The sequence below is a fragment of the Panthera tigris genome, chromosome A2, assembly GCF_018350195.1.
Source record: "Panthera tigris isolate Pti1 chromosome A2, P.tigris_Pti1_mat1.1, whole genome shotgun sequence".
In the NCBI taxonomy this organism is placed as follows: domain Eukaryota; kingdom Metazoa; phylum Chordata; class Mammalia; order Carnivora; family Felidae; genus Panthera; species Panthera tigris.
The window spans coordinates 14,926,959-14,954,392 of NC_056661.1; the positions used below are offsets into that span (position 1 = coordinate 14,926,959).

Consider the following 27,434-nt stretch of genomic DNA (forward strand, 5'->3'; position numbering starts at 1 on the left):
CTTCCAAACTCTGGTTCAGCCTATTTTTTGGGGGGTGGGTGAGAGGGAGAGAGAAAGAAAAAGAGAGAGAAAGAGAAAGAGAATCCCAAGCAGGCTCCACACTGTCAGCACAGAGCCCAAAACAGGGCTTGAACCCACGAATCGTGGGCCCAAATCAAGAGTTAGACGCTCAACTGACTAAGGCACCGAGGTGCTCCGTGGTCCAGCCCGCTCTATAGATAGGTAAAGAAATGAAGCTCTATGGGCACCTGGGTGGCTCAGTCGGTTGAGTGTCCGACTTCGGCTCAGGTCGTGATCTCACAGTTCGTGGGTTCGAGCCCCGCGTCAGGCTCTGTGCTGACCGCTTGCTCAGAGCCTGGAGCCTGCTTCAGATTCTGTCTCCTTCTCTCTCTGTCCCTCCCCTGCTCACGCTTTGTCTCGCTCTGTTTCTCAAAAATAAGTAAATGTAAAACAAAAAAAAAAAAAAAAGAAAAGAAAAGAAATAAAGCTCCAGGAGTGAGTTCAACTTCCAAAAAAACATCTAGAGAGGGGGCTAACTTCCCCTCTCGGTCTAGTGGACGGTATCTACCACTGGCTTGTGCTGCCAGCTCCCTGAAGGAACTCCTTCCGGAAATCTGCAACTTAGCAGCAAACTCTTTCCAAAGGTAACAATGTATCACCAACCTAGCTACCTTCAACACGTCAGAGTGTGTTACTCTCACTGAATGGGAACCCTTTGTAATCAGGTGCAGTGGTCTCATCTGGCCCTGAACTGCCTTCTGGCCTCTGTCCCGGTAGGCACGCTGAATATAAGGGCGGGGCCCGGATTCTTCCTGGGTGTCTACTACCTGCCAGGCATCGGGCTGGGCGCTAGACATGTCTCATCTGGTTTGATCTGCACATCTACTCTATCTTGTCGATATAAACCCTGGCTTTCCCATCCCCCTTTGAGATGAGGAAACTGAGGCATGGAGAGATTTGCCTAAGTTCCTATTTCTTTTTTTTTTAAATGTTTATTTTTGACAGAGAGAGAGAGAGAGAGAGAGAGAGAGAGAGAGAGAGAGAGAGAGAGAGAATGAGTGGGGGAGGGGCAGAGGGAGAGGGAGACACAGAATCTAAAGCAGCTCCAGGCTCTGTGCTGACAGAGAACCCCGATGAAGGGGCTCCAACCCACAAACCGTGAGATCATGACCTGAGCCAAAGTCATGCTCAACCAACTGAGCAAGATTTTTTTAAAATGTTTTTATTTATCTTTGAGACAGAGACAGAGCATGAGCAGGGGAGGGGCAGAGAGATGGGGAGACACAGAATCTGAAGCGGGCACCAGGCTCTGAGCCGTCAGCAGAGCCCGACGCGGGGCTCGAACTCACGGAGTGGGAGATCGTGACCTGAGCCGAAGTCGGACGCTCAACCGACTGAGCCACCCAGGCGCCCCGCTGAGTTCCTATTTCTAAGAAGCAGTTGACAGGGTACGCTCCCAAGCCTGCTCTCATTCCAGAGCCTGCTGTTTACGCCTCACTACAACCATTCATTTTGCCCCATAACTAGAAAACCAAAGGGAGAGGTGTACTGGGGCCTCCACCGTGACCTTGGGGGACTTACTGTTTGGTGTCCTGCCCACACACGGTTATGAGGAGGTGGCGGTATCGGGTGGGCCACGTGTGGGGGCGTTCACAGGCCCCAGGCCTGAACTTAAGCATTCTGTTCTCTCAGGTGGGGCCCTGGCTGAGCACCAGCGAACATCTGGAAGGCTGATCCTGCCTTAACCTAGGAAGCAGGAAGGATGTGAAGCTTCAGCCAGGAGAGTCACCCTAAGATTGGGTCCCTCCAACCTGCTTCTGTTGGGGGATGCTTCTTGTGGGGCCAAGTTCCAGCACGCTGCTTTTTCGGGGAGAAAGCCCCCCCCCATGCTAGGCAGAGACCAACCAGCAAAGGGTCCCACCTGAGGGTGCTGAAAACAGCACCTGTCCCCACACTGTGCCACGTGCGGACAAGCAGCCACTGTGACATCACCCAGGCAAGAGCTTGGCTTTTTGAAAGACTAGAAGCAAAAGCCCTTGGAGGGATCTGAGAAGAGCTACGAGAGAGAAAAGAGAAAACAGTCACTGCAATGGCACCGGGCCACAAGCAGGGCAGCCAGTTAGCTTTCAGACGTCTGATACCACTTATCCCAGACATCAGTAAGTGCCATGCAAGAGCAGAGCCTTGGAGGAGCCCGGGACCAAGGAACAAGGCTGTCCAAGTCCGTAGCCCCTGCCTACCAAGGCAACAGGCTCTCTGGCACCTATTTGAGGGCTCTGGAGACAGATGGATGCTAGTGCTAAATGAATACTGGGCTTGGAGTCAGGACGCCAGAATTCTATTCCCACTCCTACAGCTTCCTATCTCATGATCTCCGGTGACACAGTTGCCCTCCCTGGACCTCAGTGTCTTCATCCATCTAACTATGTATTTTTTAATGCTTATTTTTGAGAGAGAGAGAGAATGAGTGGGGGAGGGCCAGAGAGAGAGGGAGACACAGAATCTGAAGCAGGCTCCAGGCTCTGAGCTGTTAGCACAGAGCCCGATGTGGGGCTCGAACCCATGAACCATAAGATAATGACCTGAGTCGAAGTCAGACGCTTAAATAACTGAGCCACCCAGGAGCCCCAGTGTCATCTTCTACAAAACAAGAGAGAAGACTGAGCTGATTGCTAAGATCCCTTTCAGGGTTGAGATTCTGATTCCTTTGTTCTCGTGAACAAATTCAATATTTTCACTGTGAATTTCTTGGGTTTTATATTTCTACCAAAAGCATCCCTTAACTTCCTTTCCTCGTTGTTTGTTAATATTCAAACAGAAATCCACCAATAACTGTTAGCAATCTTCCTGAGCGTGTTCAGTTTTTCAATCAAGTATGGCATGTAGGGGCACCTGGGTGGCTCAGTCGGTTGAGCGTCCGACTTTGGCTCGGGTCATGATCTCGAGGTCTGTGAGTTCAAGCCCCGCGTCGGGCTCTGTGCTGATGGCTCAGAGCCTGGAGCCTGCTTCGGATTCTGTGTCTCCCTCTCTCTCTGCCCCTCCCCTGCTCATGCTCGGTCTCTGTCTCAGAAATAAATAAAACATTAAAAAAAAAATTCTTTTTTTAAAGTATGGCATGTAATTACCATTTCCTTTTGTTAATTCACTTAATTTTTTTTTTCAGAGTGGAAAAAGCACTATCAAAATGCATCCAAGTGGTTGGGGCGCCTGGGTGGCGCAGTCAGTTAAGCGTCCGACTTCAGCCAGGTCACGATCTCGCGTCTGTGAGTTCGAGCCCCGCGTCAGGCTCTGGGCTGATGGCTCGGAGCCTGGAGCCTGTTTCTGATTCTGTGCCTCCCTCTCTCTCTGCCCCTCCCCCGTTCATGCTCTGTCTCTCTCTGTCCCAAAAATAAAAATAAAAAAAAAAAAACGTTGAAAAAAAAAATGCATCCAAGTGGTAAAAGAGAGAAATCTTGTAATAAATTTTATTTTATTCTTGGTAGAGAGAGAATGTGCAAATTGGGGGGAGGGGGAGGGAGAAACTTAAGCAGGCTCCACGCTCAGCTCAGAGCCTGACGTGGGGCTTGACCCCATGACCCTGGGATCATGACCTGAACCGAATTCAAGAATCGGATGCTTAACTGAGTCACCCAGGTGCCCCGAAGAGAGAAACCTTAAAATCTAATGACCATTTTTCATTGTTTAAGTAATGATCGGTTCTGAGCTTTATTTACCATCTGGTAAAGATACAAATTTTAGGGTAAAATGAGGCTTAGAGAGGTTAACTGACTTACTCAAAATCACAAAAAATGACGTGAGCAAAGCCCAGATCACTGGAGTAGACACCCAGTAGTCTTTCCACCATAGATCATTATTTTCCTCATCATCTGACCTTTCTAGATTGTCTGCTATCTCTTGGTTTAGGAACACACACATAGCAAAGCCAATACTTAGTGCAACAGAACCATGGCCAGAACTGCCTTTGTCCCGCTAGGTTTATTTTTCTAAGGTGAGGTATCTATCCCACCCAAAGGCATTCCATCCCCACAGACCCTGACAAGGAGAAATTCATGTCTCGGGTGGCCCAGAAAATTCAGAGTTCAAATGTCAAGTTTCTACCTCCCTGGAACGTTCTAGTTTGGAGGAGAGAAAAGATGGAGTTTTCTTGGCATTTCCCTGCATTTCTTGGAAGAATAACTGAACTAGGTGGGACACAGAACTGGAGCCTTCTTACCTTCAGAGTTCACAGCCAGGAATAACCTAGCCGTTGTTTCTGGAAATCCGCTTTCAAAGAGGAAAGCAAAGGATGAAAACATGCAAAACCAGGAAGAAACTGGAGGCATGGCATTTGCTTCCTTTTTTTCCCCAACAGGTCAATATCCAGACCTCACTCCACCATTTCTGTTTGGATTCTGTGGCTATCAGCATGTGTAAGTGTGCTTAAGTATTTCCAGATTTGCTAATCAGAATATGTGACCCCTTTTTTTCCACATGTAAGAAGCACCCCGCTGCCCTCTCAAAATGAAACACACGTGAAGACCCTTCCTCTAATGAGAATAAGCGTCACCCATGTATTCCTATCAATTTTTCTACCAGTGGAATTACAAGTTGTAATTTCTAGAAGAGCAAGACCTGCTGGCCTGACTGACAGGTTATTTACATCGAGTGTGTTTTCAGACAAGGTACAGGCAGGACAAATCAGAGGGTTTAAAGGAAACAGTTCTATAGGGAAACCGGGTCGCTCACTTTTGCTTTTCTGGGGTGCTGGGCTGATTGTGAAAATGCAAAGGTAAAGAAAAGCCTAGAACTTGGCTACCTCTCTTAAAGACTGGAAAGAAGATGTTCCCCTGCTGGGCTTTGAAGAGCTCTCTGCAACTTTGACCCCACAGACTCAGCATTGCCCCAAGCTCTTCTGTAACTGGCTTTTATTGCTTTAATTAACTGAGGCTAGGTGGGACAGATTTACTCCACCTCTGTAATGTCATTGTTGCTTGCGAGTGGCTGGCGGCAGGCCTTTACCTCTCCCCCTTGATGCCTGGCCTGCACAATTAGCGCCTTATTATAGGTTGGCCTCACGTCTAATTGCTACACGGGCTCAACTGAGCACTTTGTTTCATTGTCTTGTTCATGCGCTTGTTCAAGTGCCTGGGCTCCCCAGCTAGAGTAAATCCTAAACTCCTTTTAGGCAGGTGTGTTCAGTGTCTCATCTCTTTGGGCCCACAAGAACACTAGACACTCCCAGGCCTGCAAACAAACACTTCCTGTTTGAAGAGCTTCCGGATGTCTATTCTGGGAGGAAGGCACATGGTTAGAATCTGGGTCTCCATGCCTATCTCAGTCCTCCGTCCCAGATCCATCATCCTTCTCTGTTGTTGAGGGCTCTCCTCAGCTACTCTGAGTTAAGCTGTACTTGGCCTGTATGTAACCTTTTCCCTTATCTAAAAGGATCGACTGAGGGGCGCCTGAGTGGCTCAGTGGGTTAAGCGGCTGACTTCTGCTCAGGTCACGAGCCCGCAGTTCGTGGGTTCGAGCCCTGTGTCGGGCCCCGTGCTACAGCCCAGAGCCTGGAGCCTGCTTTGGATTCTGTATCTCCCTCTCTCCCTGCCCCTCCCCCACTCTCGTTCTTTCTCTCACAATTAAAATAAACATTAAAAAAATAATACAAGGGTTGACTGAAACAGACATCGGAGTGTCCCCCTCAGCACCACGTTCTATGTAGTTTTCTACATTTCCTTTAGAAAAAGGATTCAAGGGATGTGAACTTATGCTTGAAGAGCTCCTTTGTTTTTGGAATAAAAAGTACAGCTTCTAGGGCAGTTATCAATTCCATAACAAACACAGGCCTCCTTCACCAAATACTCCAGCAAAACAAAGGGGAGCCTAGTGGGAAGACTGCATAAAGGGATGGTTAGGAGTGCAAGGATGGGAGCTGGATTGCCTGGTCTCAAATCCTGGCCCTGCCATTTTCTAGTCATGTGACCTGTGACCTTGATCAAGACAATCGACCTCTCTGCCCCTCAGTTTCCCAATATGTAAAACTGGGATAATACTTGCCTCATAGGGCTCATGTGAGGATCGAATCGGTTAAGAACAGTGCTGGGCACATAACGGGCACTATGTAAGTTAGTGTTAAATAAAAATTAATAGAGTACAGAGATTCAGAATGGACAGACCTACAAAACAGTATGCCCCCCAAGGAATCTGACAGTGATGGGAAAACATGTTGGTTTTATAGACTAAGGTGTTACCCTTGGCTTCTTCGTTTTCTGGCTAATGTGCATTCTTTGAACTGCTTCAATAAATCAAAAAAGAAGTCTGAGTTTGTGAGTTTTAAACATGTGTAATGCATTGTCACAACCAATGTGATAAAAAATGTTTTGGAAACATTGGAATAGAATGATTAGTGAAGGTGCTGTTGTTTCAGTAGAGAATTTAAAGTAAACATTCCACTGTTTACACCTTTCAGACCTAGTCAGCCTAAAATGTCAGACATCATTCATAATATTAATATCATAATAATATTATTATTGTCAACCCTTCTCCAGCAAGGAAACTTTAGCCAATTGTCAGGGGAGTGGTTCAAATATATGTTCTATATTTTTAAAGACCTGTTGAAAGATTTCTATATAAAGATGATTCCATGGTATCCAACTCAGACCCTTCCTTCTTTTTAAAAAAATTTTTTTTAATGTTTATTTTTGAGAGAGAGAGACAGAGCACAAGCGGGGGAGGGGCAGAGAGCGAGGGAGACACAGAATCTGAAGCAGGCTCCAGGCTCAGAGCTGTCAGCACAGAGCCCAACGCAGAGCTCCAACTCCCGAACCGCAAGACCATGACCTGAGTCTAAGTTGGACGCCTACCCGACTGAGCCCCCCTTCTGTCTTTTCTGATCTGTCCATTTGCTGCCACCTTTTAAACCTTCAATCCTCTTAGATATCCTAGCTACTAAAATTCCATGTCCAGGGTCTCTACTTTCTGAGCAATCTTCTAGAAGAAAATATCATTTCTAACATCAGCAGTCCCTTGTCACCTCATCAGAAAGATCCCCATGTGCCACAACAGGTGGGGCACCTGTGCTTTCATTCAGAAGAAAACCCTTTCAGCTTCACCTCTCCCAGTTTCCCTGAAGGGCAAAGTCCAACCACGTGAGATGTCTTCCCTATAAGTGCACCTACAGAGAACTATGTAGAGACATAAGAAAGAACTGATGTCCAGTCTACTAAGAAGTGATCATTTATTTTGGAACTCAGCAGTTTAGAACTTAAAGAGTATGGGCAGGTACTTCTTCCCTGTACCCTCCTCTGACCCACCTCCCTAACCCCAGTGTGCTCATTGGTGCCACCATCATAGCTCTTAACCATGTCCTGTGGTTAGGTTGACCCAGAGCCCTTCCCTCTGCCTGGGGAGCTTCTCTGGGCAGAAGTTGTGTTTTATTTGTTTTAGTGTTCCAAGGTTGGCACAAAGCCCATCCATAGTAAGCTCTCAGTAATCTGTGAAACAGTACTGAAGCTACTATCTGAGAAATACGTTCTTTAGATGATTAAGCTGTCAAGGGTTATTGTACTTTCGCTTTTGAGAACAGGGAGGCTCCTTAGAAGAGGGACATTTGGAAAAGTCATCAGATCCCCTTGCTTCAATCACTTTGGGTTAACTTTCCCCCATCTATCCACATAACCTTTTTAAAATCTGTACTTACCCTATCTGCCTCACCTTAATGGGCTCCTTCAGTGACCCTATATTCACCTTGCAGGTATCCTTTCTGGATATCTAAGGCCCATACTTTTACTTCGCTACCGCCAGGTCTGGCTTTTTTTCGGCGGCGGGGGGGGGGGGGGGGGGCGCAACAGTCCACAGCTCCCAGCGATCACTCCCTCAGGCCGAGCTTCCAGCCATCGCTGGAGATGGCTGGGCACTGTGTCCTTCGCCAGCGCCGGTTACCAAGACTCTGCCCCCTCCTCTGGGAGAATGCTCCAGCGACCACCCCGGACAAGGGGGATCCTGCAAGGTTCTGGGTGTGCGTCTGGTCAGCCCCAGAGAGCGGGCAGGGAGGTGGAATCCTTGGGGTGTAGGACGCCTCGGGACTAATGGGCACTCACTTCTGGCTCGGACCCTTCCCACCGAGAAGGAAGTAAAGAGGGCTTCAACGTCTCTTCTTTTCAACCATTCTAGGGACTAGGGAAACGCAGGAGGGAGGGCGGGGGGTGGGGGGAAGAGAGGAGGAGAGCAAGGAGACAGCCCCTCAGGACAATCGCGACGTCCGCCTCCCCTCACTCGGGGTCGGTCTCTCTTCTCTCTCTCCCTCTCCCTCTGCCTCTCGCTCTCTCTCACACACACACACGCACACGCACACACGCGCGCACGCACGACCTGCTACTTCAACTCCAGCTCCCAGCAAACTGCGACGCGCGCCTCTCCCACTGCAAGTCCTAAGCTCCCGCCCCGGCCCACGCCTCTGGCCTCACCCCAGCCTTTTTCACTCAACCCCAGTTCCCCCTCCCCACTGACCGTGAAGCCGGAGGCAGTTCCCCAGTCCCAGGCCCCCGGTGGGGCTCCCACCGCCGCCGCCGTCGCCTCCCCCTGCAGCCCCCGACCCGGGACCCGGCCTCGGGCTGCAGCGATGGCTCCCCGGCACGAGGCGCCGCGGCTTCCTGGACTCGTCCAGACACGGGGCGGCGCGCAGGAGAAGCCCATCGAGCTGCCGGCGGTGGCGGCAGCAGCGGTGGCTGCAGGAGCGCCCGCCGCGCCGGCTGATGACGCACAAGCGCAAGGGTTGGGAGGGGGGCGCGGCCGGCGCGGGAGCGACGCGAGCCGATGACGTGCGGCGAACGGGGCGGCTCGGCAGCATGGCGTCCGTGGCGCTGAGCGAGGCCGAGAAGGTGTATATCGTGCACGGCGTTCAGGTAGCTACGCCGCGGCGTCAGGCCCCGGGTGCCCCTGGCCCTGCGCGTCTCGGCGCGCCCTCGGTTCGCTCGGGAGGCGGCGGCCAGGCGGCGGGCTGGGTTTACCTTATGGTTAGAAAGCACTGCGGCCGGCGTGTGCCGCCCGAAACGCGCGATGCGGTTGTGTTCAGGACCCCACGGCGAGCGTCCACTTAGGACTGTGTGCGTACCTGCAGCCTTCCGCGTGTACAAGGTTCCAAACCTGGATGGGAAGGGGTGGGCAGTCCCTGAGGCCTTTTCTCAATGAGGGAGCATCGCCCCCGGGACAGACTGTTCAGCTCTCGCGCGTCGCATCACTGGGCTGAGCCTCACTTTTCTCTACTAGGAAATGGGGATTGGCGGTGGGCTTCTGGTCCGCCGTTCCTTACCTCGTGGTTGGGAAGCACAGGGAGAGAAGACACTGAAGTGAAAGCGCTTTGAAAATACAAATCGCCCACCGGAGGGGCGCCTGGGAGGCTCAGTCGGTTAAACACCGGACTCTTGATCTCAGCCCGGGTCTTGATCTCGGGGTCCTGAATTTAAGACCCGGGTTGGGCACTGCGCTGGGCGTGAAGCCTACTTTAAAAAAAAAAAAAAAAAAGGCGGATTTACAGCTGGTGGCCTTAGTTCTGCCGTGGAGGTCTGAGATTCCCAGAGGCAGCTGTAACTATAGTCAGATCTTCTGTGCTTAGTCTTCAGTCCCAGGTCTTGACCTCTCCAGAGCGAGAGTTGGAGAATGCTGGGCCTAATGAACTACCAGGGAAAGCCAAGTGTGACCTTATCTGTAACCTACCCAGATGTACCTTATCTGTAACACATCCCCAGATGTCTGGGCAAAGCCTCACCACAATCCTGTTCTTGCCCATAGAGACCTAATCATTTTGTGTTTTACTTTTCACTTTTGGTTCAGTAGGGTCGAATTTACTTCCTGGTGTCCCCTTTCCGTCAGCCTTTGATTCCTTTATTATTCCAAAGATGAATAAAGTAAAGGCAATGGAATATAAGATGTTTGCTAAGGGAGTGGTATAGTTTGTGGGGATTAAAGGAGCTATACAATATTGGTCTGTGATGTTCGGAGGGCTTCCCTAAGGAGGTGGAATTGCTCCCCTAATCTATGTCAAGTGTTCCTCCTGTGTATTTTCAGGACTCAGTATTCATTCATTCAACCTAGAACTGAGCTAGACTCAAGGGATAGGAAGGAGCCTGCCCTTATATAGCTCCCATGCTAGAAGGAAGAGACAGAAATTATAGATCTCTTTGTGTGTTTGTATGTGAAATTGTACTGATAGCTGTAAAGGGAAAAAAAATCAGGGACCTGATCTAGTCTGGGAAGTCAGGGGAAGCTTCCCTAAGGAAATAGTATTTGAACTGAGCTCTCAGTGCGCTTAAGAATTAATTAAGTAGGTTTGAGCCTTGCAGGAGGAAGGGAGGCTGAGTCTACCCACAGGCTTTCAGGTGGAGAAAGTGTGGAGCCACAGGGGTGGGCTGGGGGTAGTGGTGGGAGATTAGGTTGCAGAGGTGGCTAGAAGCCTGATCCTAGGAGTTTTAGAGGCTCAGTCACTCCATCATAGATCTTGGGAGGTAATAATCTGTTGATTTGTCTGTATGGTACTTTTAAAACCTTGCCAGTGTCCAGCACTTAGTAGATACTCAGTGACATTGAGTAGGGTATTTCTTAAAAGGGAGGTAAGTTGGACATTGTTTTCATTTTTAAAATTAAACCTCTGTCTTACCAGTACCATGAACATATTAGGGCCACAATTGTTGGTAAATGGTCTGTTCTGTGTATGGTAGAGCCATACAGAGTAACTGACTTTAAATAAATCTCTTCATAAGGACTATTAATGTTGGCCACAAAATTGGTGTATTTATGGAGGAGGGAAACTGAATTTATACCATCTGAATAAAGGTCAGAAGGCAGGTGATTGAGCTTCCACTGACTCAGTTCTAAAATCGCCTCAACTTTTGGGGCATCTGGGTGTCTTAGTCGGTTAAACATCCGACTTCGGCTCAGGTCATGATCTTGCAGTTCTTGGGTTTGAACCCTGCTTCGGGCTCTGTACTGACAACTCATAGCCTCGAACCTGCTTCTGATTCTGTGTCTCCCTCTCTCTGCCCCTCTCCTGCTCTCACTCTGACGCTCTATCTCAAAAATAAACATTAAAAAATAAAAAATAAACATTAAAAAAAGAAAGACTGGGGCGCCTGGGTGGCTCAGTCGGTTAAGCGTCTGACTTCGGCTCAGGTCATGATCTCACAGTCTGTGAGTTCGAGCCCCGCATCGGGCTCTGTGCTGACAGCTCAGAGCCTGGAGCCTGCTTCAGATTCTGTGTCTCCCTCTCTCTCTGACCCTCCCCCGTTCATGCTCTGTCTCTCTCTGTCTCAAAAATAAACAAACATTTAAAAAAAATTAAAAAAAAAAAAGAAAGAAAGACTGAGTTAATTTTTTTTAAATCACCTCAACTTTTGTTTTGTCTTTTGACCAACTTCTGTTTTGGTCTTTGAGGGCCAGTAGTGCCTCACTGGAATCCTGTTCTTGCCCTTACCTATAGACCTACTCGTTTTTTTTAATTTTTCACCTTTGGTTCAGTGTGGTCAGTTTCAGTTTCTGTCATCCCTTTCTTCTCAGCCTTTGATTCCTTTACTATCTTAGGGGTATTTCATCCTGGTTTGGTGGTGGTTAGAAGCAGTTGAAATTAACCTCACAATGTGTGTTGAGGACTCAGTTGCTAGTAATGGTAACCAACTAACTGGCCCAAGCAAAAAAAGTATGTATTAGAAGGTTACAAGTGTTTCTCCAGGAGTTCAAGGTCATCTTCAGGCTCTTCCTTGCTCTGCTGCTTTTACGCTTTTGCTTTGTTCTTCCCTGTCTTCAGAGTGGCTTTCTGTTTCTCAGGCCATGTGTTAGAAAGAATATGGTTACCTCTTAGCTCCTGGGATTACAGTTCCTCTCTATAAGAAACCATCCCTTCCTGAGGGAATGGATAGACAGGCTCAAGCCGGCCACTGGGAGGATGAGGCACACTTGAGAGAGAGCAGTTTGAGAACAAGCAAGATGAATCATTAGGTCCTGGCAGAATACGGAACCTCATTCAGATAATTCAGGAGACTTTCATGATATCACTCTTGATAATGCTATGGGGGGGGGGTGGTTTCAAGGATCAATAAGAGAGATCAGGAAGCCCAAAGATGAGCAACCAGGGAGTAGATGTTACCCCTGGGCTGAAGGGGGCCAAAGGAGGCAGTTGTGTTACCAGATGCTAGTGATAATTAGAACAGTGGAGGAATGACTGCTCAACAGAAATTGTAGGCTTGGGTAGATGAAGGTGCTGTCAGAAATGTGGTACCAATTAGGGGTGCTGGGGATAGGGAGCGGGGAGCATTGTCTCCTCTCCTTTTCGACCTTTCATTGACCAAACCCAGCCACAAGCCAGTAAAGGGAGCCCAGGTGATGCAGTCTGGAAGGAGTCAGCCTGGTGCACAGATGAGAGCAGAGAAAGATGGAGAATGGATCTGAGGGAGTGGGGCAGGAAAAATGGAAAGGTTGATCCATCAATATTGTTAGCATACGATTGGACTGGTTTCTGTTAGGTTGCCTCTCACCCTTGAAGGCTGGGATGTCCCACTTTTGTTAGGTACATATTATAATTTTTTTTTTATCTTTATTTTTGAGACACACACACACACACACACACACACACACACACACACACACACAGATGCAAGCGGGGGAGGGGCAGAGAGAGAGGGAGACACAGAATCCGAAACAGGCTCCAGGCTCTGAGCTGTCAGCACAGAGCCCGACACGGGGCTTGAACTCAGGAACTGCGAGATCATGACCTGAGCCGAAGTCGGATGCTTCACCGACTGAGCCACCCAGGCACCCCTGTTAGGTACATGTTATGATTTTTATGTCACTGAATCTTTGAAACAGGCTTGAAGGTAAATATTATTAATCTCTACGTTGTAGATGAAGAACTGAGCTCAGACAGGCTAAGTCACTTGTTCAAGGTGACACAGAAAATGTGTAGTGGAGCGAGGACAGAAATCCAGATCTGTCTGATTGCAGAGCCCATACCAGATCCTCAGGCTGTTTTCCTCCTGCAGTGAAAGCCATTGTCTTCCCTTCCTTAAATAAGGATCTGAAAACAAAGGCCAGAGAGAATCCCCATTTCTACTTCTCTTTCTTTTTTCATCTGGAAGCATGTGAGCAAACAGGAAGGAGGAGGGAAAGTTCTGACTCACCCCCCACCCCCTGTACCATTTTTCTAGACTTTAAAAAGTGTATGACATATGTTATTATCTTTTCAGGCAGTATTTTTTCCGTATTGGCTATAAGTTCCATTAGAACCCTATTTGCCTTTTCTTGTACAGCTTTTGTGTTACTAACTTGTGTCTCAAACTTTTTTTCTCTGTTTACAATATTCAGGAACTGGGGGACAGATTTCAGAATTTGCAGAATCTAGGATTTGTCCTCTTTGGAGTTTGCTTCACTGGCTAGAGGTGTGTTTTCTTCATGAGAAGACATCGCTAACCTCCGTCACAGCCCAGTGACTCTGACGCCTGGAAGTACCTTTTACTCAGCCACAAAGTACAGATTCCCAGGCTTTACCCGGACCTTCTGAATCAGAACCTCTGGGGATGGAGCTTGGGAATGGACATTGTCATAAAGTGTTGGGAGATTTTGATGCAGCCAGCAGACATTGGCCCCTGGGCAGACCACTGGCCTGGTCCAGCTGAGAGCCTGCCGTGGAGTCTCAGCTCCCGCCTGCCTGAGGTCACGTGGTCGCCCACTGTGTTTGCAGGCTCCTTTCCCAGCTCTGCCATTCACAGCCGGAGAGATTTTATCTGAGTAGTGGAGCTAACCCCGCTCCCCCACCTGCACACACACACACACACGTAAAATGAGAACATGTCCATCTGGGGGCCGAATGGGGTTGTGAGGAATGATGAGATGACAAAATATACAGCGCCTGGCGTGTGGCCAACCCTGAAGAAACGTTGGCTCCTTTTCAAGTTTGTTTTTTCCATCAGAAGTATGACTTTGTCCTAAACCATACACACTGTAGCTCCAGGCTTCACAGTGACCCCATTAGGGGTTCAGGCTGTGGCTCTTGAGATTTAAGCTCTTTCAGCGTGGAAGGCTAGAGATGATTGAATTATCTCAAGAGAAAGGGGATTTGGGGCACCTGGGTGGCTCAGTCGGTTAAGCGTCCAACTTTGGCTCACGTCATGATCTCACGGCTTGTGAGTTCAAGGCCCGTGTCGGGCTCTGTGCTAACAGCTCAGAGCCTGGAGCCTCTTCAGATTCTGTGTCTTTCTCTCTCTGCCCCTCCCCTGCTCACACTCTGTCTCTCTCTGTCTCTCAAAAATAAAAATAAAAACATTATTAAAAAAATTTAAAAAAAAGGGGATTTGTGGCAAGAGCTAGGAAGTCCCTAGGGAGCTCCAAGGCACCATATCCCATGGGCTCCAGCGTGGATCACATGGTCTGCACTGTCTGCCTGTCTTTATGTCTCTGGCGACACCTCCCCTTCTCTGTCCTGAAGCGTATCCCTTCTCTGCAGCCATTTGCTGTCTAGCTTCCCTTCATCTTGGTATAATCTGACCCCTCCCCTAACCCCCGCCCCCTGCCTTTCTTCTGTGTGGCCTCTCCAGCCTCCCTCCACACCTGACGTGTCCACTCCTCTTTAACTCCCTTCTTCTTGAGTATTTCCCAGGTCAGAGATCACATTCCAAGGAGAGAGTATGATTCATGCCAGAGGAGCTGGTTGCTCTCTGGGTTGTGAGCACCTACCATTGGCTCAGGCTGTTGGAGGTGGATGGTGACTCGGTCATGTGGGCTCAGTAGACACGATAGGCTTTCCAGGGGTCTGTTTACTGGTGCCCTGGCCATGACCTGGACGTTAAACTGGACTCCATAGGTTTAGACCAGTCCCTAGCAATGGATTAGCCCCACCAGGAGGCATTCCCCTTGGGGCTTTGGCAAAGCCATGTTATGGAATTTTTCTTGGCAGTCGAAGGGAGGTGTAGCTCAGCTGATGGTTTCAGTTTCTTTTCTGTGGCTCTAGCTTTCTTCGTAAGCATCGCTGAAGGAGCAGCACAGAAGGGGGAGCAGGGCTGAGACAGGTCTTTAGCTGTAAGATTGAGCAGTCGGTACTCAGCTGCTCAAGCTGGCCATGCAGAACTGGAGCCAGCCCTCAGGGCTCTTGATCTGGAGCCCCATGCCCTTTCCATTTGCAGGCCCACGGCACGGAAAGGCCGCGCTCAGGCACTTTACAAGGTGAACGGAATCCCACCCTTGCGAGGAAATGCAGGACTACTCAAATACGCTTGGAGGGGGAATGAGGATCGACATCTGATTTTGCCTGCGGTGGCTTGAGCGGGGCCCGCGGAGCTGGATCTGATGTGGTCCTTCTAAGTGGGGTCGTGTTCCAGTAGGGGTGGCGTTCCAGCTACCGTTCGCTAGCACGTCCGAGGTGGTGGACATGTCAGAGCAAGGTGGAGGGGGTTAACATCACTGAGGACACAGTCTAAACCTCCCCAAGCACATTAGGTTAGTAGAGTCCACTTTCAGCTTCGGTTAGGGAGCCATAGGACTGGGTTGTCTGGGTGTGAGGAAAGCAGCTCTGGGTGGAGTCACCTGTCCTTCCAATCTGTCACAAACAGTGAGACTGGTGCCTCAGGGACCTCGTCAGTAACCTCTCTCCACGGTTGTTTTCGAGGATTCGGTGAGCTGATACGCGCCCCAGAACAGGAGAAGGGAACTGTGGAGGGGGCATTCTGCGTGTTACACTGCGCTGAGGGTCCCCTGAAATGACTCCTGGCTTCTGGATTCTCCTGTAATTCTGTAAGGTTGGGGTCAGTTCCCCTTTCTGGACGGACGGACCCCAAGCTGTTGAGGAACTAACTTGCGTAAGGTCGCAAAGCTGGTGTGTGACAGGAGAGGTTTAAATAGAGGCTGGAGGGGACCCCACCACGCCACACCCAACTGGGAGTTAACAACTGGAAAGTCCCGGGAGCCACCCCCGCCCCCTCGGCAGAGAAGGACAGGGCCCCACTTGGTGGTGTCGTCCTGCACATGTTGACGTCTCTGTTGAGTTTTTGAATGGAGCTTTCACTTCAGGGTGGCCCCTGTTTAAATGTTCACACAGGGATTAATTCCTTTGCTTCTGAATACTACCAGAGAATAAATATTGTGGTCGGGCCTCTGGCTCTGAGCCAGGCCAAGCAGGTTTGGGTGATTTTTAAGCCTTTTATGAGGAATACTGGATTAAAAAAAAAAAAAAAAAGAAAAGTTGTGGGTGCAGTGATTCAGACTAATTTGTTTGGGTTTTTTGGTTTGTTTTTCTCTTATTCTCTTAGGTGTTTTTTTGTGTTTTTGTTTTATGTATACATTTTTTATATTATATGCTGGTGAGTGGGGGAGGGGAAGAGGGAGAGGTTTTTTGTTTTTGGTTTTTTTTAGTTTATTTATTTTGAGAGAGCACACAAGCTTGAGCAGGGGAGGAGCAGAGACAGAGGGAGACACAGAATCTTAAGCAGGCTCCACACTGTCAGCACAGCCCGACACAAGGCTCAAATTCATGAACCGAGAGATCGCATCCTGAGCCGAGCAAAATCAAGTTGGCTACTTAACCGACTGAACCACCCAGGTGCCCCAGAGGGAGAGAGACTCTTCAGCAGGCTCCATGCTTAGTGCAGAGCTTGACATGGTGCTCAATCCCATGATCCTGGGATCATGACCTGAGCTAAAAGCAAGAGTTGGACGCTCAACTAACTACCAGAGCCACCCAGGCATCCCAGTCCTTTTTTCCTATCCAAAAAAAAAAAAAAAAAAAATTCTATGCATGCTTGCACAGAAAAATTTGTAGCTTTTTGTTTATCTCTTATTTGTCACCTGAGCCCTTCCCATAGAGCCTTCCCCAGGGAACAGAGAGTGATGTAAAGGTTGGAAAGGCAATACCTGGTGAGGCCCAGTTTTCTGGCCCCCTCCCAGTCCCATCCTGGAACAAGGGGCATGTCATGACAAAGGGTTGTGACTAGGTCTTTCCAGGGAAGTGGTATTTTATTTTATTTTTTTAATGTTTTATTTATTTTTGAGAGAGAGAGAGAGAGACAGAAGGCAGGATCCTGAGGCGGGGCTTGAACTCACAAACCATGAGGTCATGGCCTGAGCCGAAGTGAGACGCTTAACCAACCCCGCCACCCAGGCGCTCCCCAGAGAAGTGGTATTTTAAAGGCATAGTGGGGAAGCCTGTCACCTTGTGGCTTCCCTGCGTGCAGAGTCCTCTTCATCATCAGGACCAACTGGTATAGCCAGCATCCTCGCAGGGAGGCCGTGCTCACTCCTGTTGCACGGTGGAGAGACCCTTTAGAACGCAGGAGGCCACGTGGACTTGTTACGAGGTCTGGCGCGGGGTTCGGGTGCTCCTTATCGGCTGTGGCCTTGAGCCGGCCATTTAGCATCTTTCAGCCTCTTTCCTCATTTGTAAAATGGAATGAAAAAAAGCTCTCTTACAGGGTTATTGTGAGAATTAAATGTGTCAACTGTGTAGCATTTCCTGGCACATCACTTCCTATGTGGTAAAGGCACTGAGGGAGTAGCTACTGTTCATTGTTGCAAATGATTGCGGCTGTTTCAATTTACAGGCCTGTGGAATTAGAGCAGTATCTTTGAGGCCTTCTGATTCAATGTCCATTCTTTTAACAGAGGAGGGAGCTAGTCTAGAGCATCTCGTCCTAGGTCAAGCAGCTAGTCATGGCAGGACCAGACCCGGAGCCCATGACTAATACTCGTAGTGATTGATCGCACTTGCACCTCAAGAAGGAGTCTTTTGTAAAGGATGTTTCTGGGCCCTGTTTTCACTTTCCTAGCAGGGCATCCTGGGGGGGGGGGGGGCGGGGGGTGGAGCATCAGAGATTGACCTAGGAAGCCTTTCCTGTGCTGCTGTGTGCTGTGGGGTTGTTAAGAGACAGTGACATAGTTTTGGGATCCTTTAGTGAAGAGGGGTCACTTTATCTAACTCATTTCCTAGACTTGAAATTCTGTTGCTTTCAAGTACAGGTCTCCCCAGACTCACGATGGGGGTTGCCTCCAGCAAGGGAATGGCCTGGGGAGCGGATGAGCCGGCAAAGGGACTTCAAGCTGACTTGTGATGCTTATTTTCTCTTCATTAAGAGGAATTGGGGGAGGAAAAGAGTAGAAACGAACAGGGCAGATGGTGGGGGTTGGGCTTTGCTGGATTTCAGTGTCTCAGAATCAAAACGTCAGTCATATATGCAGTTAGCCAGGCAGTTTAAAGATAAGTTTGTGACAGTTACATACTTCAGAACAGTGTTTTTAAACTTTTTGAGGAGCATTAGCTCCTTTGAGAATCTCATAAGCTAATGAGTCTTTTTCTGAAAGAAAAAAAAAAAAGTGCTTTCAAAAGATGTTTGCAAAGGGGGCGCCTGGCTGGCTCAGTCAGAAGAGCATCCAACTCTTGATCTCAGGGTCGTGAGTTCGAGCTCCGTGTTGGGTGTAGAGATTACTTAAAATCTTAAAGAAAGAAAATGTTTACAAAGAATAAGGAAGGTCTCCGTGAGCTGATGTATAGTGATTGCCCACATATGTATTAAGTGTTAAAAAAAAAAAAAAGAAAAAAAAGAAAGAAAAAGAAGCAAAGTGTAAAAGAGTATCTGTAGTGTGCCACTCCTCATTTAAGAAAGAAGGATAAAATATATTCATGGATTTGCTCATTTGTGCAGAGGAAATACAGGAACTATGAGCCAGCAGTTAAATAGCCTGGTTACCTGCCCGGGGTGTCTGGGAACGAGGCAGAAAGATGGGGGTGTGAAAATAGGGCTGAGAGCAGAGCCACCTTTCCCTGAGCACACCTTTTCTGATAGCTTTGACTTCTAGAGTCATGGTGCTAGTCTGCATACCCACAATGTAAACGGGTAATTAAAAGTAGCCAGGATGCGGGGCACCCAGACTCGAGCACAGACAGGTACCGATGAACCTTACAGGGGTAGGAGGGAATAACAGGCACGCTCAAGGAGGGGGAGACGATGGAAAATGGGATGTGGGGTGGGCACTCACTGTAAGGCTAAAGACAAAAAGAACGCCACACAACTGCTGTCCACTAGTAAATTTGTTGCTCGCAGGGGTATGGGTTAGCAATTCTGAAAGTACTTCGTGAGTATACTAAGATTTAATAAATACCTTGTGGATAATGAGAGCCAGGTGTCTCCCTGTCTGAGAAAGAAGTTATAAATAAGACACGAAGGAAAGTTAGAACCAGCTATCAGGGCCTTTTTTTTTTTTTTTTTTTTTTAACATTTATTCATTTTTGAGAGAGAGACATAGACAGAGCATGAGTGGGGAAGGGGCACAGAGAGAGAGGGAGACACAGAATCCGAAGCAGGCTGCAGGCCCCGAGCTGTCAGCACAGAGCCCGATGCGGGACTCGAACTCACGGACCGCAGGATCATGACTTGAGCCGAAGTCGGACGCCCGACCGACTGAGCCACCCAAGTGCCCCATATCAGGGCCTTTTAAGAGCTGCATGGATAGAAGAGCTATATGGGTTAGTGCTGTGTGGGTGAGTGTAAGTACGTACGTAGTTATCGAGCTCTGTCTGCTGAGAAGGTCTGGAAGCAATGACACCCCAGTAGCAGTGAACTTGCTTAGCACCCAGATCCTGGTTTTTTAAAGCACCATTCTTCAATAAAAGGAACCAGGACTCCTCGGAGAAAGGGCTGACCCCGAGGCCAGGGCAGGGAAAAATACAAGAGGCTGGAACATCTTGTCTTGTCAGAGGTAAAGGTGTGCTCGGGAAAGATCGCAAGCGTGTTGAAAGAATGCAGGAAGCAACCCAAAGGAACTCCCAGTGGCCAAATCTGGAACGCGTTGAGCAGCAGGATAAGTAATGGTCGTACTGGATCACAACCACAGCATGAAGTGGGTATCTGTGAGATACGTGGATAAGAGTAAATAAACAGGGATAAAGGGCAGGCAGGACGTGGGCCACCCTGAAACGCATCTCCCGCAGCAGAGGTCGGCAAGTTTTTCCTGTAAGGGGCTACATAGTGAAGATTTGGGGCGTGTGGCTCGTAAGATCTCTGTCACAACCGCGCAGCTCTGCCGTTGGAGTGTGAAGCTGCCATGGACAACCTCAGCGCACGGACCTGGCCGTGCTCCAGCGAGACGTTTTACAGAAGCAGGTGGCCCCCGTGCCGAGGTGTGCCGTCCCTGTTCTAGAGAATGCCCAGGGTAGAGATGATAGCTGGGTTTTTTAGCCATTAACAGAGTAGATTTTGTTCAGGTTAGGGTGCGGGAGGCCTGCGGCCGAGAGAGTTGGGCTCTGTGCCCCCCACAGTGCATACCTCCTGGTGCGGTTTTGGACTTGCAGACTTGGAAAGAGGCAGCCTATTTCGCCTCTTGTTCCGATTTTGTTTGTTCCGTGTGTCTGTTTGGCATAGTGGGATGTGGTGTGGACTTTGCACTGGGACGTACCTGGGTAGAAACCCAGTGTGCTCTCACCAGCTGTGGGACGTCGGCCACATGGCTGCATCGTGGCTGCATCACATCCGTCAAGCCGCTTTACTTCTCTGAGTCTTTGTTTCCTCAGATGTAAAATAGGAATATTGTTACCAGCAAAAGGAGAGAGTTTTGGATGATTCGCTAAGGGGGAAGGGGATGTTGTACTGCCTAGTTCTCTAGGAGGGAAATGGCACGGATGAGTTGAGGAGGCTGTTGGTGCTTTGGTTGTGGTTGTGTTAGGATTGTGGTCGTTGCACTTAGGAAGACCTCCGTGTGGACGGCCGTGGCTGTGAGGACTACCGATGTGTCGAAGTGGAAACCGACGTGGTGTCCAACACCAGTGGGTCTGCCAGGGTCAAGCTGGTGAGTACTGTGGCCACGGTCCGTGCCCGGGGGGAGGATGGGCAGGTCCTAGGGGACCAGCTGCAGGCCCCTCGGGGCTTTGGGAGCACATACATTTCTGGGGTGGACCCAAGACCCAAGCCAGATTCTGGGTGGGTATCTGTCTAGATCTGAAGGACCCTTTACCTTTCCAAAGGGCCACTTCACAAGTTCCTGAGAGTCCCCGGGGGCACAGTCTGGGAGAGGAAGGAGGCGGTTGGGTATGTGGCTACCTGCCCTGAGTGAGGACCCTTCTTGCGTGTGTCTGCAGGGTCACACAGACATCTTGGTGGGAGTGAAAGCCGAAATGGGGACGCCGAAGCTGGAGAAACCCAATGAAGGGTACTTGGAGTTCTTTGTTGACTGGTCAGTACCATGCATATGTTTTTAAAGAAAAACGATTTAAAAGAAGATTCAGAGGGGTGCCTGGGTGGCTCAGTCGGTTAAGTGTCCAGCTCTTGATTTTAGTTCAGGACATGATCTCATGGTGATGAGATCAAGCCCCGCCTCAGGCTCCACCCTGATCGTGGAACCTGCTTGAGATTCTCTCTCTGTCTCCCTCTGTCACTCCCCCACTTGCAGGTGCACCTTCTCTCAAATAAATAAGTAAGTAAGTAAGTGAGTAAGTAGATTGGAGACTGGACCTCTGGTTTCCTTTGAGCCCACTTTGACTTTGTATTCAGTCATCACCTCTGCAGCCAGCAGGTATTTCCTGCACTCCTCCTATGCGCCAGGCACTGGGGTGTGTGGAAGAAGGCCTTGGCTCGAGTCCTGCCCTTGTCCTAGTCACCTGGCCCTCACTGGGCCTTGTCCCTGTTGGAGAAAGGAGGGCATCAGGCAGCCCAGCACATGGTTGTTATGAGAATCCAGTGAAATGGTGGGTATTACAGTGCTTTGAAGAATGTCAAACATAGATAAATAAGGATCATTTGGTCTAAAATGTCTTGTTTCTCCTCCTGCTCTAGTTTTGCAGAAAACTTTTCATGACTTGCTTGGCAGAGCAAGGACGAGGGCCGGCCAAATGGCCTGACAGACAGAGGGAGTGGCAGCTAGGCAGGCCGCGTGGCTGCTAGAAAAGTGAGGACTCCGCAGTTTCTGCAGCAGCCAGCCTTCTCTGGCCAGCTGTGTGATCTCAGGCTAGTTACCTAGTCTCTCTGTGCCTAAGTTTCTTTATCTAAAAAATCGGGGTACTAATACTCTTGTGAGGATGACGGAATGAAATAAGGAAGGCAGAGTGAGTGTCAGCACCGTGACTGGCTCCCAGTGGGCTTTCCATGAGTGTTCTTTCTCCCTCCTGTTGCCTCCCCTTTCTCCGGCCTTGGGCTTTTTAAACCTGGGATCCTAGCTCAGTCCCTCTTCTGTCTGGAACATTGCTTCTAACTAGATGGTGATGGCAGGCTTTCTCGAGGTGGGTGAGGCTCTCTATTAGCTCATGCTGGGTGCAGGTATGTAATACTGGTTCTGTATGGGAGTCCCCAAGACCACTCCTGTATTTGGAGATTTGCTGGAAGGACCCCCAGGACTTAGCATATAGTTGTACTCGCAGCTGAGATTTATTATAGCCACGAAACGCGGCAACGTGTGTGATGATTCTGCCCATGAAAGCCCATTAGAGACTCGGCCCCCGAGATTTTCACTGGGGCTGGTCACATGGGCACCCTCTGCTCAACACATACCAAAATTTCCAAATCCCAGAAGGAAAGCAGATACTCCCTTTATCATATTATTTGCACAAATAGTCTAGGCACAGCAGACCACGGTTCACTGTTGACTGGGAACACTGAGAGTCAAGTTCCCAGATGCCAGCCGAGGGCCCACCTTTCAAGCAGGCCCTTCTAAAGATAGCAGCCTTGGGCCCGCCGTGACCGCCTTTTCGGCATAGATGCCAACCCCCATTTACATGGTGAGTTAGATTCTTCTGGTCTTCTTCCAAACTCAGAAGTTGGTCCTCACGACATTCCTATGAGAGAGACAACCAACTTGGTTGAGAGAAGGTAAACGAACCCCCGGGGTCACAGAGCTAGTAATGCCGGCTCGGGCCTCTCCGACCCTGAGTCTTGCCTTGTTCTACTTCGCGAAGCCTACAGAAGCCAGCTTGCCGGGGGTGTGGTGCTCAGAGTTCCGAGAACGTATCTGCGTTCAGCTTTCTGGCCGGTATTCCTTCCAGACCATTCCTGCACCCTGCCCTGCGAGACGCTCCCCCACCCCCCGCCCCCAGCCAGCCGTCTCCTCTTCTGGTTGGACCCGCCTCCCCTCGCCAATCTGAGTTGTCCAGTGGGACTGGCTCATCCTTGAAGCTGCCGTGGATGGTGGTGACCCTGTTCGGGCCTCCAGCTGATTCCTTTGCTGTCGGTGGAAGAAAAATGTCTCTCCTGGCCTTGACCTGCCTAATTCAGTGTAGTGAACGGTCACCGAGGGGCAGACACCATGTGTGGGGAACTGTAATTTGCTTTTCTTTTCTTCCTCCTCACTGTCTTCTACCTCCTTCATCTTGGGCAGACCACAGGCAGTCAGCCCAGCCACACCAAAGGGAAGGTGTTGCCTTCAGATGCTAGGTATAGGGGACACATTTCACTGTGGCTCCGTGTCTGAACATGACTCCGGGTTAGCCTGCTGCTCTTGTCCCAGCTGTGAAGGAAGGGAGGCTCCAGGGTGGGAGGAGGCAGGGAGCTGCCTCTTCCCAAGATCCGGCTCCCAGGAGTACCTCCCCCGTCCCAGCTGAGCTGGGCTGCTCGTTCCTCTCTTCTCTCCCCTTGTAAGTCTCAGGAGACCCTCAACAGGCCCAGAAGCTCCAGTTCCCAGGGAGTCCTCCTTGATTCTCTTTCAAGATGGATAGTCTCAAGTGGCACATTTTAGTGTCTTATTTAAGCGGCTCAGTTACTGTGATAGAATCACCATGAGAGATTCACAAAACCTCGTATTCCTACAGAGAAGGGAGATGTTGATTCACCAAGCACTGCTGACTGCCACCTTTATCAAAGCCTCATCTGAATCTTCAAAGAGCAGCTCTTTTTTTTTTATTTTTAATGTTTGTTTTTGAGAGAGACAGATGGAGTGCGATCCGGGCAGGGGCAGGGAGGGAGGGAGACAGAATCCGAAGCAGGCTCCAGGCTCCAAGCTGTCGGCACAGAGCCCGACACAGGGCTCGAACCATGAACCGTGAGATCATGACCTGAGCCGAAGTCGGACGCTTAACCCACTGCGCCACTCAGGCACCCTAAAGAGCAACTCTTAATTGCATAAACAAACCCCTTTATTCCCATCCAGTGACTAGGAATGTAGATGTGCCCAGCGCTAAGGCTTTTACCCACTAAGCCCTTCCGCAGGAGAGCCCAGGGCATCTGCCCATCCACAGACTGAAGCCGAAGTGTTACCCAGCCGGAGGACAGTAATTGGGGCAGGGTGGGGCTGTCAGTCTGAGCCCAGCTTGACTCATCAGCAACTTCCAGGGTTTAATTATTTCAACTCCTGGTGATTAGAGAGCTAACTGCTTTTCCACTAACTCGTCCTACTTTGGTTTTGTTGGCTTGGAATAATACATGGAACCTGAGGTAGACCTGGCCTCCCACCCCCATCATTTTCCCCTGTGCCTAGGGGATGTTTCCCTTGGGAGGGGGCTACTCAGCTGTACCAGCCCTGATCCCCATCCCAGTGGAGTAGTAAAGACTTGGGGTTCCTGAGCACTGCCCCAGGGATGCCTGGCAACACACATCAAAACTGGGAGCAATCTTGGACCTTCTAACTCCCATCTCCTGTCTTCGATTTGTTAGTCATAACCCGGGACCAGGCTGTTTTAAGTAAGAACTTTGAAACTTTGAAAAAGATGGTTTCTATCAGAAACCTGGAGGAAAGGTAAGAATTGAGTGAGCTGGTGTGTCAGTCTGGGCTACCACTAGGTGGCGGTCCATCTAGTCTGTGCTCTGACACCATGTTGATGGGGGGTTAGGAAGCGTGGTTTAGCCTCTCCCAGCGGCTTCAGTTTTTCACTGAGGGAGCTGAGGAGAACATGTTTCATTCATAGACATTTCGGTGTGCTCATCACTTGCCACTTCCCGGTGGGATCTTTACTTTTCGATGTGGTCGCTCGTATTTGTCACTAATATTGAACCGGAAGCTTCATGCCCTGAATTGGTGGAAGGAGCCACTTGATCTCTGTTCCTCAGTGCTTAGTGCTGCTCGCGGGGGTCCCTGTTGGTGCCTGATGGATGGGGGACAAAGCAGACAGGCAAACTACAGAACTCATTTGAAGCTAGCTGTACTCTGAAAGTCTCCAGAAAGAACGGATAACTCTCCCAGAAACTTACAATGAACAGTTCAAAATGTGTTACTGTTCCCATCCCCACTCATAAGGAAGCTTCGGCAGGTTCAGAAATGAGCACATGTGCACACAGGGGAATGGGAGGGATTGGGGCCTGCTGCCGGGACCACCTGACTGACTCCTGGAGGGGTGAGGCCCAGAGCTAGCCCTGCCCCACGAACCTGCTAAATCACTGTCCTCTGTCATGGTCCTGGCCTGACCTGGCTGTAAGACTCTATAGATTTGCAGGCTAGATGGATCACAAGGGAAACAATGGGCCAGTGTCTGAAATCCTGTCTCAGGTGGACATGGCCTTGATCTCACTCTACCCCAGTTAAATCAGGGATGTGCCAGGCAGGAGGAGCACAGTAGAGGTGATGAGTCAGGATGGGTGGAGATCTGGGTGGGGCAGCATTCCCAGGATTTTTATTAGTTTATTGGCTCAGCAAGCAATTTCCCAACTGCCCTGGAAGAGGGGCTGGGTCATACTTAGGAAGGATCTGAATTGGTTTTGGCAGTTGTAAACAGAGAAACCACTCGGTTTTATGCCCCAAACCCTGAGCAAACACTCCCCTGCTGAAAGAATGTATTGTGATACCTCTGAGCAGGGAGCCAGGATTACTGCCTGTTGTGCTTTCCCTCTTTTTAAACTTTGCACTTAATAGAGAAGCGTTTTATTTAGGGCTCCTTTGGTCTGCATTCCTTGACTCCAGTGTTTGTGGTCTAACAATAAATCTCGAGACCAGAGCATCCATTCATTAGCTTGACTCATGTCAGGCTACAAGCCAGGCATGCCGAATTCCACCTTCAGGGAGAGTCCGGTGCAGCCTTGCAGATAAGGGCTGGGCTGCCTGGCTTGGAGTCTTAGCTCCCCCGTCCCTACTTGTGTGAGCTTGGACAAATTATATAACCTTTCTGGGACTCTGTTTCGTTTTCTCTAAAATGGGGTCGTAAATAGTAGGGTTGTTGTGAGAATTGATTGAGCTGGCGCATCTAACGTGCTAAGAGTCGTTTCTAGCACATAGTAAACATTCAAAAGAGCTGTTAAAGTTTTCCACCTTGTATAACAAGAGGCTTGGGCCATCTGAGGTCTCACCACATTCTCCCGTAGGTCAGACCCCACTTGTGAGGTTTTTGTTTCACTAACGGAGTTTGTTTTCAGAGGTGAGTTAAAATGCCTTTGGAGCGGCTGGACAGTGTGTCAGCCTCCCTCACGGATCACCGATCTCCGGTTGCTCTTTGTTCAGATGCACGTGGTCACCTGGCTGGCCTCTGCGGGCATTCGGCTTCTTGTCCTCTGACATGGTCGGCATCTCCGTCCACCTCTTCTAGGAAGTGTCCTTGTGCTAGGAGCACCCCTAGTGATGAGGGGGGACCCTCAGTTCTCTTCCCCAGCCCTACCCTTCATCCTTTGTTAGAATATGGGGTCTTTGGCTTTTCTTCTTGTGTTACCTGAAGTTACTGTGCCCCAACGCCCGGCCCCCGACGATTCCCTTCCATTTTCCCAGCCTCCTCCCCAGAGTCACTCCGGGGGCCTTGGCACCATCCAGATGCGGGAGCTTTTCATGGTCTCATGAGCCCCTAAACCTTCCTCTCTGCTTGACTACCAGCTATGCTGAAAGTACAATGTGTTAAAAACAAAACAAAACAAAACAAAAAAAAACTTTTAAAATAGGAAAAATTCCCACTTTATTTATTTATTTTTTTTAATTAAAAAAAAAATTTTTTTTTTAACCTTTATTTATTTATGAGACAGAGAGAGACAGAGCATGAATGGGAGAGGGTCAGAGAGAGGGAGACACAGAATCTGAAACAGGCTCCGGGCTCTGTGTGGCAGCACAGAGCCCGATGCGGGGCTCGAACTCATGGACTGTGAGATCATGACCTGAGCTGAAGTCCGACGCTTAACTGACTGAGCCACCCAGGCGCCCCGAAAAATTCCCACTTTAAATTAATGTAAAAAAAAACCACAAAAAAACAGTGGGGCGTGGTCTTACGGGTAGATGAATTTAGCCAGTTGGACCCAGGAGGTTCTGTAAATCAGCCCTTGGGGGTGTAGAAGAGGGAATGCATCAATCCCTAAGTAATTAATTAGTCATACCCAGGAGGGCGTGGCCCACTGCAGTCAGGGAAAGGGACACTTTTTAAGCATAAGCACTTCCTAACTAGATTTGTCTATTTAGCTCTATAGAGATGTGTTTTTAAACACTTAAAAGATAGATCTTGATATTGATGAGTGTGTAAATTAGAAGCAGCTTTTGTGTGCTGGCTGTGCAAAATTACTAAGTTGGTCCTTGGTAACTTGATTATTTCACCTTAAGTGAGCTGCTTT

At 49.4% G+C, this 27,434-nt stretch overlaps 2 protein-coding genes across 15 annotated transcripts in view; one reads left to right on the plus strand and one right to left on the minus strand.

Annotated features, from left to right (window-relative positions):
• Positions 1 to 8,721, minus strand: part of ZDHHC3 (zinc finger DHHC-type palmitoyltransferase 3) — a 60,423-nt gene extending 51,702 nt beyond the window's left edge. For 12 of the 14 annotated variants that reach the window (XM_042978733.1, XM_042978742.1, XM_042978739.1 and 9 more), the window contains exon 1: positions 1,582 to 1,915. The gene's annotated coding sequence lies outside the window, so the exon portion shown is untranslated. The other 2 variants (XM_042978729.1, XM_042978731.1) reach the window with 2 other exon arrangements.
• Positions 8,722 to 8,800: 79 nt separating this feature from the next.
• Positions 8,801 to 27,434, plus strand: part of EXOSC7 (exosome component 7) — a 36,437-nt gene continuing 17,803 nt past the window's right edge. The window contains 3 exon segments of the mRNA XM_042978744.1: positions 8,801 to 8,879; positions 20,686 to 20,787; positions 21,077 to 21,171. Of these exon segments, the coding sequence (XP_042834678.1) occupies positions 8,823 to 8,879; positions 20,686 to 20,787; positions 21,077 to 21,171 (254 nt within the window). The 5' untranslated portion in view covers positions 8,801 to 8,822.